At 43.9% G+C, this 12,676-nt stretch overlaps 1 protein-coding gene across 1 annotated transcript; it reads left to right on the top strand.

Moving 5' to 3' along the window:
• Positions 1-218: 218 nt before the first annotated feature.
• CMTM1 (CKLF like MARVEL transmembrane domain containing 1) lies at positions 219-12,533 on the top strand. Its single transcript, NM_001252345.1, has 4 exons — positions 219-703; positions 3,229-3,387; positions 9,793-9,891; positions 11,865-12,533. Exons 1-4 carry the CDS (start codon positions 269-271, stop codon positions 12,423-12,425), a joined length of 1,254 nt encoding a protein of 417 aa, NP_001239274.1. The 5' UTR covers positions 219-268; the 3' UTR covers positions 12,426-12,533.
• Positions 12,534-12,676: the final 143 nt, after the last annotated feature.

Here is a 12,676-nt window from a genome sequence, read left to right as displayed (position 1 = left end):
GAGCCCCCTTCCTTGGCTTGCTGGCAGCATGGGGGAGTGGAGTTGCAGGGATAAGTTCCAGGCTAGGCAGTGGCATCGCAATCAGGTAGTGACGAGGGTGGCCAGAGGGCCGGGTTTGTCCTCGGGCAGCGAGAGCTGAGTGCGCGCGCGGGATAGGCGGCCGGCAGCCGTTGGGGCACGCTGCTGGTTCCCAGGGGCCAGACTGACGCCGCTGTGCAGGCTCAGAGCGGCAGGGCCAGCCTGACACAGCCAGGCCCCGGCGCCCACCATGAATGCCAAAATCACCAAGACCCCCACAGGGAGCTTGCAACAGCAGCGTCCCACACGCCCAGGAGCTTCCACAGCTCCGGTGCCACCACGCCCTGGGCCGATGGTGCAACCCTCACGCTCTGGGTCGGGGGTGGCGCCCTCTCGCCCTGGGGCAGCGCCCTCTCGCCCTGGGACCGTGGCGCCCTCTCGCCCAGGGACGGCGACGCCCTCTCGCCCAGGGACGGCGGCACCCTCTCGCCCAGGGGCATCCGAGCAACCGGAGAATACAGGACCCAGGATGCAGCAGGATGCAGCCTCAAGGATACCCAAGGGCCAAGAGAAGTCCTCCATCCAACAGCGTGCTGAAGGACGGGCCAAAGTCCCGCTCAAATTCAGGGACAGCTTCAAGCGTTTTTTCTTCTCGCCCAAGGGGATATTGAAGATCCTGAGGCTGGTGAGTAAAAAGAGCTGGTGCTGCAGGGTGGGTGCAGCCTTGGGGAGTGAGTCTCAGGGGGCGCCACCTGCGGAAAGCTTTCCGACTTCCACTTGCCTCACCTTTATTTCCCTTCTTCCCTTGCTCCTTACCCCACTCAACCCTTATTACTAAACCAGCGCTCCTTTGCCGGTCTTACTTTATATTTCTCACATTTCCCCTCACAAAGGGAATTAGGGAAACAGTGAAGATAAGAGCAGAAATGTATAAAATAGCATACAAAACTCAGAACTGTCCAAAATTGATAGAACTGTCCAAAACCAGTGGCCAGTATAACAGGGAAAAAAGGGTGAAGAGAAGACATATATTTAAAGTTATGCACCTGACAGGGAAAATAATCACAAAGGATGAAGAAACTGAGAGGATCCCTAGGAGTATTTTGCAAAACAAATAAACCTAAATGAAATAGCTTATTTTCTAGGAAAATATAATTATCAAAACTGACCCCAGAATTGAGAAAAACCTAACCAGACCAATGTAAACACAGAGTAAAATGAGAATTAGTCAAATGAGTATCTTTCAAAAATATATCAGGGCCAGATTTTTTTATACATTAACTCTTTCAAACTTTCAATAGGATGTAATTCTGATACTATTGAAACTTTTTCAAAGAATGGAGAAAAAAGAAGCCCTTCTGAATTATTTTTTCAAAGTAGTATAGCACTGATATCAAAAACTGACCAAGTCAGAAAAAGAAAATAGAAATTTCACTTGTATCAAAGCAACAATTGATCGAGTTTTGGAATATAGGTGAGGTCTGGAGCCAATGACCAAGAAAGAATTCTTGAGACATCTTTGGCGCAAAACGGTGGTTTTATTAAAGCACAGGGACAGGACCCATGGGCAGGAAGAGCTGCTGCCCCAGGCCTGTGAGCAGTGGCTGATTATATACCTGGGAGTTGGGAGGGGTTTGAGGATAGTATACTCCCTAAGGAATTTTGGAAGCAAGGTTTCCAGGACCCTGAGTGGGCCAGCTATTGTTGGGAAAAAGTCATTCATTACTGTCTAATAAAACCTGTCAGGAGACCCTTCAGATGTATATCTGAGGGTCATGTGCTTGGGGGATAATTGCCAACAGTATCATGAAGGGTTTAGAGATAAAGGAAATTTCTAAAGGAGTTTTTATATGTTAAAGTTGACTTACAGGATCCTGGGGGTCTAAGATGGCCTTTTGCCCTTAGCAAAGTATAAACATCAAGGCAGTTGAATCCCTAGAGGAATGAATGTCCCTCTGCCTGTTTCAAGAATTTGTCAATGTGTTATCCTGAGCTTATGCCTTGTCCTCAGCTAGTCTTCTGTCCTCCCATCACAAGTATTAATATATTAGCAGAAAATTTTCATTAGTACTTTTAAAAAATACACTGTGATGATTCAATATTAGGACTTTATTAAACTAACCCAACATACTATAGGTAAAAGGAGAACAAATTAGGAGATTATATCAAATAAGGAAAATAACACATTTGACAAAATTTAACCTTCACCTCTGATTGCAAAAAAAAGAAAGACCATTAAAATAGGAATACATAGGTACTTTATTGACATTATAAAAATAAACCCAAAAGTCAGCATCATATATAATTAAACATCAGAAGTATTCCCATTAAATGAGGAACAAAGAGGATGCCCTTATCAATACTGCTATTCAGTATGCTAATCATCACAATTAGACAGGAAAAATAACAGTTGAAAAGAAAAGGCAAAATACATCATTTTTTTCAACTGATATCACTGTATTTCTAAAAAACTCAAAATCAACTGGGAAACAATTTAGAACAAGATAGTTTCTACTGGGATCGCTGGCTGGTGCAGCGGTTTGGCGCCTGCCTTTGGCCCAGGGTGTGATCCTGGAGACCCGGGATCGAAGACCACGTCGGGCTTCCGGTGCATGGAGCCTGCTTCTCCCTCTGCCTGTGTCTCTGCCTCTCTCTCTCTCTCTCTCTCTCTCTCTGACTATCATAAATAAATAAATAAATAAATAAATAAATAAATAAATAAATAATTTTTAAAAAAAAGATAGTTTCTACTAATTTGGTACATGATAAAGGTTGAATTTCAGATAAGAGGGGATAATACTGGTGTTTCCCAATAAATGATGTTGGGATAATCATCAACCACTTGAAAGAGAAAAGTGGGGAGTTCTACTTCTTTCTATCAAAATCCATATATCCTTGTATATACTTCTTTCCAATATGAAATATACACTGTGAACAGTGGTTACTTTTCAGGAGCTAGACTAGGGTTGGGTTGAGGGAGAAGAAAGAAACGAGTTATTTTTCATTCTTCCATACTTAATGTGCACTTTTATTGTTTCCATGTATTATTTCATTGCTTGGAAATATGAGAAATTTGACCAATAAAATGTATGTGCAAAGCAAAAGAGGCAAGTGCAATATAATCAGATTTATATTCTAACAGTCTATGGGTTTGCTTTGTTTTTTACTAGCCCATGTGCATTAAAACAAATCCTGTTTCTTTTATTGCAGGGTCTTATCCTAGGAGCATTAATTTGTTTCATCATTGCCAAAGCCTATGAGCCGTATATAGCCATCACAGTTCTGGAAATGTGCATCGTTCTTTTTTTTATTCTAATATATATGCTAACCCTTCACCACTTGCTGGTTTTTTTAGATTGGCCCTTACTTGTAAGTGTTCATTTTCATAATTCAAATATAAGCTCTGCACTCGGTCCCAGAGTAAAGTCTCTCCTCAAGTGAAAACAAAAGAGCTATTTCTCTGTACAAGAACATAACTCGAGTTGGCGACAGTGTTGCCCTGGTGACAGGGGAGAAACTAGCTTAATACTCAGAAAGATTCCTTGGCCACCTCTGTCCATAGCACCACCAATACACACACCTGCTTCCATCACTTATGGCACTAAACACATGGTACTTTGCAGCCTGTCCTAAAGAAAATTTCAATTAGTATATTCAATAGGTAAACACACTTCTCATCTATTGCTTGTAAAACAGCACATGCTTCTACTTTCCAAACAGCAGCTACTCTAACAGATTTATAAACATTTCCCCCCTGCATTAACAAGAGTTGGAATGGTAAAGTTGTAGAAAATTATTACATATACACCCTGAAAGATTGCAAGAGTCAATCTTTTCATGGATAGTAAGGGTCCATAGTCCCAAGGGGGTGCCACATGGTGGAGTATTCAAGAAAAGACACTGCATTGCCTTCCTCAGTAGCTTTTTCCAGAACTTCATATTCTTTACCAACTGACAAATTCCTGAAGCTAATCCCTCAGGTCTCAGATAAATCCTATTTATTGTGGAGCATGGGGTTAGGCATCCTCACACACTAGAGAAGGACTACCGTTTTGTCCAAATACAAACACCGGCCCACTTACTGGCCCAGCACCTTCCTAGCTGTGTGAATGTTAGCCTCATTTTCTCCATCTAGGAAATTCAGTGGAGGAAAAGAACAATCACAATAACTACCTCATAGAGTTCCTATAACATGTAAATGTGTTTAAAGCAAACAGCACAATGCTCAGCATAAAGCCAACACTCACAAAGTGTCCATCAGACCCCATAAAGTAGTCAGATGGCTTTTACCATTTCATCTTGCACCGTAAACAATCCTAATTCAGAGGTTGGGCCTCTCTTACATCCCACTTCTTCTAGTAGTGGTACCTTCTTCTAGTCGCCAGGTAGGATTGGTTGCTATTCAGCTAAAGCTCAAAATATGTTCTTGAAGTGTGTGAAGGATTTTCTGAAAAAGCTGCTGAGCTCTCTATCCCACAGAATGCAGAGCAACAGAAAGCAGACAAAGCAAAATATGAGCAACTCTAAGTGGACATTTGGAAGACCCTCTTAGTTTATGGAGCCCTTATATAAGGATAAAGAGGTTTCTGAGGGGAAACTAAAATCTTTGACCATGGAGATTTTTAAGAAGGGAAGGTAAATTAACCATTTTGAGCACACAGCATGTACCAGATACTTTTTCATATGTGTTACCTTATTTAATCCTCACAACAACCCAGTGAAGTTGTAGCTCAACAGATAAAAAGACTAGGTGAAGGAATGAAGTTGCCCATGGCCATATGCAGTTATATAGAAAACTCTGGCCCAGCTTTCACCCTGACTCTTTCCAGACTTTTTGCCCTATTGCCTTACGGTGGTTTCTCTGTCTCCATCCTCTTTTCATTGTTATCCTCCTTGGATTCTCTAAATTTTATGTTCTCTGTAATTTCCCCTGTTTCCTCGTGATTTCCTTAAAATGGGACCCAGAGGTGAACTGATTATCCTGGAGGGTGGGTCCAGGTCCTTGGGGCAAGTGACTGAGGACTTCACAGCCAGCAAGGTCAGCACTGTGGCCAGGAGGAATAGAGCCCTCTGAGGAAAACCCCACACACTGGAAAGCTGGAAAGCTAGAGGGAGCCTCAAAGCACCATGCTTTGCTGTAGGGGCCAGGGAGAGTATCTAGGAAGTGTCTCAGACAAAGGAAAGAACTGGGGGCTCCTAAGAATGAGCCCGGAAAATCCTAAAAGAGGAACTGCTCTCACTGTGGTCACAGATGGCTCAGGCCAGCTTTTATAGAATTGCAGGCCTTTGGTCAATTCTGAGAAAGCCAGGCCCTCTTTTGCTATCTCCACCCTTGGGTCACAGCATTCCCTTTCCTTTGGATGACTCTGGGAGCCCAAAGAGTGATTCAGAGCCCCTGCCTTTTTCTTACTGCTGTCCTCCCATCTATGGCCCAGAGTCTGGAACAGCACATGGATATGCCTGGTGAGCTCCTAGGAGCTTCATGGTTGGGAAACTATGAAGGTCACTCAGTTTTTCTGATGCCCAATTCACTAGCAGCACACATACTAACCAACATAGTTGCTCAGATGGTGTGTGATCTAATGGACTAGGAAGGATTTTTTTAAAGACCCATCAAAATAGGATCCAAAACTATGTTCTCCTGTCCTGTCCCTTTCTTTTGGACCTTCCCTTTCAGATTCCATGCAGAGAAGGACATATGACATTACTCAGAAGGATAGTTACCACTGGGTGGTAACAGGGAGGTCTTGGCACGGGAAGCGATGTGCTGGTTTAGTGACAGGATTGGTGTCTAGGAAAAGACTACTTGTCATTTCAGAGAGTAGGTGGACTTGGAGATGTGTTGGCATCAAGCTGCAAAAGTCCCTTGGGACCTTATGGAACTGTGGGAAGCCAGAGAACTTATTTCCTACTGTCCCTGCTTCAGGGCTTCGTACAGGCTCAAAGGCCCACCCATACACTAGAGGCATCCAGCATGCACAGCTGCCACTTTTTCAGCCCTTTTCTCCTGGCAAGATGGTTTGGTGCCCTCAAGGCATAGCATTAGGGTAAATAGTAGTGATTTTAGGTGGCAATTTCCTTAAAGGCTCACATGAGTATAGAGTTCCTTATTCCTATATTCCCATTCTTGTTTGGCAAGGGGCTAATGATGAAAACTCCCAGCAGGAAAACAGAAAATCTTTGATAAATCAGGGCTTCAGACGCTCAGCAGGGCAGCATCAAAGACTACTGTCCTCACTTACAGACCTGCTGAGATCTATGGACTCGGGGACCATATTTTGGCAAGGCCTCCTTCTCTGGAGAGATGATGGAGCCTAAGCTTGGGACTCACACTCCAGTCTCAATTGTATCTTGTTCTTGGAAGGCTATGCCAGCAACCCTGACACCCATGGGTCCATCCATCTCTTAGCCAGCCCTTGACTTGACATCATGGGTCTGCATCAGAGCTAGTGAGTATACAGCTTTCCTTACCCACCCACCCCCCATGGTGGGGTCACTGTCTTCATTTTTATAATACATTATAAATTTTACCCATTAATCTAGTGTCATCTGTCAACATCCCCAAGAAGAGTATGAATTGTAATTATCGTATGAATAGCTCATATTTTTAACACTTCTACACTACAAAAAATATCCAATATGGTCAGAGAAACTGTGTTCTGGTCAAGCAGATGTTTTTGCCAATAGAAAGTTGGGGGTTTGGGGGGTTTTTTTGTTTTTTTTTTAAAGAACATAATAAATATTTTAAACTAAAACTCTACAGAAGTGATGATTCCAAAACTACCAGCAATATCTTTACATTTATAAGGAGGAAGCATCAGCTTTAGAATATCCCCTTCAAATAAGCTTAATGAAAAACCACAGTTCTGGTCATTTCTGATCAGGCTATGCCATGTGTTTGGAGAACTCCAGGCACAAATGGAATCAGTGGGAGTTGCAGAAAGTTGAATACTATATAATGTTTATTATACACAAATTCATATTACAAATACCACATTTTGTGAAACAAGTTGTAAATGTTTACATTTTTCTCTAATATTCAGTGATATTTAAAAATAAGCATTCATCATTAAAGCACCTTGTTCTTTCCCAGTTATAATTCTACACAATTTTATCTCAACAATTTGGAAGCTTTATGGAAAAATAATAATCAAGTAACAAATCCATCTCTCATTTTAATCAGAGGAGGCTACCTGAGTTAATTAGCTATTTAGTCAAGAAGAAAAGAAAAAGATGAGTAAAGACGGCAGGTGGTAAGGTTCAGCTGCAATTTTACTCCATCAAAGAGAACATCTCTCTTTCTCTCTCCCCTCCTCCACCCCCCACCCCTGTCAAAGATGAGACCAACAGCAATGATGTGTCTAAGTCAAAAAGGAGGAGGGGGGTTAGTCCAGAGAAGACCTCTGGATACTCAAGTCAGGCTGCAGTGGGTTGAGCAGCCCCAGGCATGTTGCTTAGCTACCTGTAAATTGGGGATAATGAGAGTTTGTGAGAATCAAATGAGATTAACACCCTGGCACAGAATGTGACACAGGAAGTGCTCAAGAGAAGTGAGCTACAATAGATTGTTAGATACAAGGCAAACACATTAGCTCCAAAGGACAGTTCAGGAGAGCACTTTCTTGTGAGCAAGGACCACAGTAAACTTTAGTAAGGACAGAGTAAACACTAATAAGGACAGAGTAAACTCTAGTACTCCAGTGAGGAGATGGAATCATAGGGAGTCAATGACTGGCTAGCGAAGCCTAGTCTACACTTGGTTTATAGTGTTATCATCTAAATTCTCAACCATCTATGGCCACAGCTAATTTTTATTTTAAAGAGTTTACATTCTGCCTCTTAGTTGTAAGAGTCCTTGTTCACATTTTTTAATATCTTGGTTTACACCATCCTAAAGGACTAAGCTTCTTGCAAAACTATAAAGCACTATACCTGCCCCACTGTTGGCAGACCTCTCTCATTCAGCCCACAGAACCCAGCTGGATTTTACTTCTAACCTTCACCAGCCCCGCTCTTTGTCCCCCTTCCAGTGTTACCCACTGGGTGTCCAAATAATTAGCGCCCTTCGAAGAGGCAAGTCAAAAGATAGGGCTAGAGCTCCTTGCTCAGCAATCCCAACAGGAAGAACACCTGAAGTTTGCAGAAAGTTTACCAACTGTGTACATTTTGAAGGCAGAGATCACAAGTCCACACTTTAATGCACTCCCACAACCCACGATGCCAGGTACTTAGCTGGTATTTTCAGATTCATTATACCATTTAATCCTCAGATCAATCCAATGAATCCCAGTCACTATCCCCATCTAAAAATGAACATGTTGGCAAAGAGGAATGATAAAACGTGTCCCAGGTCACACATCTAGGAACTGGCAGGCCAAAAGAGTTCACCAACAAAACACACTCCTACCTTACATGTTCCTTACCATTTTGACCTTCCATAACCCATTATTCACAGAAAATGTCCAAGATGGATGGTGCACTTCCAACCTTGGGGATGATAGTTCATTTCCTCCTTATTTGAGTGTCCCTGATGGAGGCAATAGTGAGATGAGTTCTAATTTCCCTCCTTGGCAGATATCGAGTGTTAGGCAATTTAATAAACCTCTCTAAGTTTCTGCTATGTCCTCTTAAGATAGGGATCATAACAATACTGAATTTGGAGGGTACTTGTGATGGTTAAATAAGGTAATGACTGGGAAATACCACATTGAAAAGAGCTTCATCAGAGCCATTATGATTCTGTACACTGGATGGCAGGGATCCTTGCTATATTTTGGGCAGGGGCACCAGACAGACTGACACTACCAAGTCAAGACATCAAGACTTAAGGACTTAAAATGTATTCCAATTAGATATCTGGGCCCTATCAGGGTTCTATCACCCTGGACTTTTGACTTATCTCCCCACACTGGTGCCACTGACACATTGAGTGCCCACTTTTCCATTACTACTCTATTACCAAAGCCCAGCCTTTGCTTATCTTCAGAAGTGGCCCCCATCTACTTATCCTCACCCTTTATTTAGCACACAAAACAGAAGATTGTGCTAGCAGTTAAAGAACTCAGTACTGAAATCCAGAAGAAAGGATAAAGGCAACCTATAGATGCCAGGGCAGACTCAATTCTGGCCATTTCTTAGGAAAGAACAAAAGCCAATACCATAGGCATTCACTCTAGAATACCAGGCCTGCTCCTCAGATGGGTTCTTGCCTTCTTGCAATTGATATGTGACTCTCCAGAATAAATATGACCCAACTAACTTCCAGGGTATCTGTTCTACCTGCAGGTTTGGGAATGCAATTAAATCAGTAAAGTACTAATCTAAAATTTAATTTTATATTAAAAATATATTATGGAGTAGAATACAGAACTGATATTAATTTAAAATATAAGATTTTTGAAAATCATATTTATGAAGATCTGATTTGGGTAGGTGTTTTTCACACTCACTTCCCTAATGCCTTTAAGGAGCATGTGATGGGAATGTTGTCAACTTTTTTTTTCTTTTTTTTTTTCAATGGGATTCTTTAATGAAATTAAACCCAGTTATGCTGACAAAGTCCTATCCAGTACCTTAAAATAACATAAACTTGTCATGGAAGGTGCAAGAACTATACTAACAGTTCCTCTTAATAGTAATCAAAGAGAAAGTTTTAAAAAGACTTCCATCCTTAGATGGGTAATTGACCAATGTAAACATTTTATGAAAAACAAATAATATTTTATGAAATTACTTTTTTACATAAAGTTGATAGTTTTCAATTCTGTATTACAGGATCTTATCAACAGTATCATTACAGCTATGTTCCTTTTAATAGTTGCCATCTTGGCGATGCAAGAAATGGAAAGAAGGCATTTATTCTATGTTGGAGGGGTAAGTTGAAGACTTCATAACCCCATTTAGGAATAGTATTTTAGGGGTGTCTGGGTAGGCTCAGCTGGTTAACCATCCAACTCTTGGTTTCGGCTTAAGTTGTGATCTCAGGATCCTGGAATCAAGCCCCATGTCAGGCTCAGTGGTCAGTGCAGAGTCTGCTTGAGATTCTCTTCCTCTACCTCTGCCCCTTTCACTTGTGCTGGCTCTCTCAAATAAATCTTTTTTAAAAGATCAGTATTTCAAAACTCTGCAAAGGGAAACTGGCAGACCATTATTACTTCATTTACATAACATCCTTACCCCTTCTCCTTCTTGCACGGACTTCTTCAGAAGATGTGAAGCTGCATAAACTCTAAACTCATGAAAATCTTCATTCTAATACTCATCCTCCAAATAGGTACAGACTCCTCTTTTGAGAAACGTACACACTATTTTTTGAAATGTTGCAACAAAATGTTCTTGTCTCCAAATGGGACTTTGATTTTTTTGGACTAGAGAATTATATTTTAAAAGCACATGAAAAGAAAAGCAGATGAACAGGGGGAAAAAAGTGAATGGCCGAGCCTATTCAGGAAGGAAGGAAGGAAGCTCCCAACATGTGCCCCGCACATGCCAGGCATGCTCTGACTTAATCTTTACAATTCTCATTTTTACAGATATGAGAACTGAGGTTAAATAGTTTACCCTGGCTCACAAGCCTGGGACAAGGTGGGACTCAAATCTTCATCCTATGAAGAGCACGAGAAGTGGCCGATTAAATGCTTTGAAGATGGAGGGTGGGAAGTGGGGAGGTGAGACTTTGGTTCAAGAACTTAAGCAATGAGGGATCTCTGGGTGGCGCAGCGGTGTGGCGCCTGCCTTTGGCCCAGGGCGCGATCCTGGAGACCTGGGATTGAATCCCACATCGGGCTCCCGGTGCATGGAGCCTGCTTCTCCCTCTGCCTGTGTCTCTAACTCTCTCTCTCTCTCTCTATCATAAATAAATAAAAATTTAAAAAAATATTAAAAGAACTTAAGCAATGGGAACAGAAATTAATCCAGAAAAAAAGGTTTGAATTCTTTGAATTTGTTCCATAATCAGTAAATATCTGTCAGTCCCATTGGATTGTGCCAGGCTCAATCTTAGTGTTGAGGGTAGAGCCCCTTATCCCTATAGGAGCTCACAGATTAGCTGGGGCAAGACCTATCTGGGAAAAGTTCATTCAAGCAGCCAAAGATTAAGAGACAGTAAAGACAAACATCCAGAGCAGGCAGGATTTGAGGAGCATCTAGAATCTTGGGTGCTATGGTCTGCTCTTCCCCATCAGCTAACTCAGCCACCCAGCCTTCTCTTACCTGGGAGGGGCTCCCACCCTCTGGTCCTCCATCAATTCCTACCAGGAGCCCCCACCGCACCCCACTGGTGTCCCTGCCTCTGGTTCTGTTCACCTCATGGCCACTGCAAGTGGGCTTTCTGAATCTGGCACCTGGTATCTCCTCTTACGGTCCCAAATTCTGCACTTCCTAGCCTCAACTCTGTGCCTCCCCTCACCAGCCCCAGAGGTCTCAGCCATACCACACTCTCTGGAGACTCCTGCCCTGTAGTTGAAGTTCTCTTCCTCCCCGTTGGTCCTCTTGGGAACTCCCTCCTGCCCTTTTCAAACACAGCCCAGGAGTCCTTTCTACTAAGGGCCTCCTCAGGACCTCATACCTATCCAGAGCCTCCTAGGCCAGTTCTTTCCTCTGGTCCTTCCCTGGTGCCTCAGGCATCAGGAGAGGTCATTACTGGCAGCAAAGCTACCATTTCCAAATCCTTTTCTCGGAATGGCAAAATGTGCCACAGCATCAGCTAGGCATAAACCAAGAGATAGTGCAGGGGCAGAGGGGCAGGCGGCCACCTGCAGCACCCTGGGATGGAATATAAAAGGTTGCGGCTAAGCTGCAAAATAACCTAGCCTTTCCCCTCCCACATATGGTCTTATGTCTGACAGATCCAGTGTCTCATGGCGGCAATGGTGTGTATCCTGGATGCGATGCTGGCCACCAAGACCATGAGGGAGAAAATAAAAAGATTCCTGGGAATCGAATTAGACACCAATGCCTCCCTGCTCCTGGAACCCATCCCTGAAAAAGCACAGGGAACCAAGTCATTCTGGACGCTATTCTCGAAAGCACCCACACCGGCACCCGTGAAAGCAGACACACCGGCACCTGGGAAAGCACCTGCGAAAACAGGCACGCCGGCACCCGCGAAAGCACCTGAGAAGGCACCCGCAAAAGCGGGCACGCCGGCACCCGCGAAAGCAGCCTCGCAGGCATCCACGAAAGCACCTGCGAAAACAGGCACGCCGGCACCCGCGAAAGCACCTGCGAAAGCACCCGCGAAAGCAGCCACGCAGGCACCCACGAAAGCACCCGCGAAAACCCCCACCTCGGACTCCAGGCGCACACCCACCCAGGTGTCCTCAATGGTATCCTCGCGGCCATCCTCGGGGCCCGCATCCTCGGTGCCATCTTCGCGGCCATCCTTGCGGACACCCGCACGGACATAAACGTTGGTGCTTCGTCCCTCTCGCTAATCCCAGCACTGAGCTTGCATGCTGTCGCCCATCCCGGCCCACATGCGATCATAAAATCAGGGCTGCTAAGTTGGGACCATTTTACTTCCTCGTGTTGCCTTGTGTAAAAGTCGAGTTACCTTCTTCCGCGGCCGCTGAGCCCGGCGCGCGGCGCGGGACGAGGTTGCCCAGGGGCGGGTGGCCAGGGCCCTGACCCGGGGACGGGGGGGGGGGGGGGGGGGGGG

This window comes from Canis lupus, chromosome 5 (genome assembly GCF_011100685.1).
Source record: "Canis lupus familiaris isolate Mischka breed German Shepherd chromosome 5, alternate assembly UU_Cfam_GSD_1.0, whole genome shotgun sequence".
Classification (NCBI taxonomy): Eukaryota; Metazoa; Chordata; class Mammalia; order Carnivora; family Canidae; genus Canis; species Canis lupus.
Note: the sequence above shows the minus strand (reverse complement) of the source record. Positions and strands in the feature narration are given on the sequence as shown.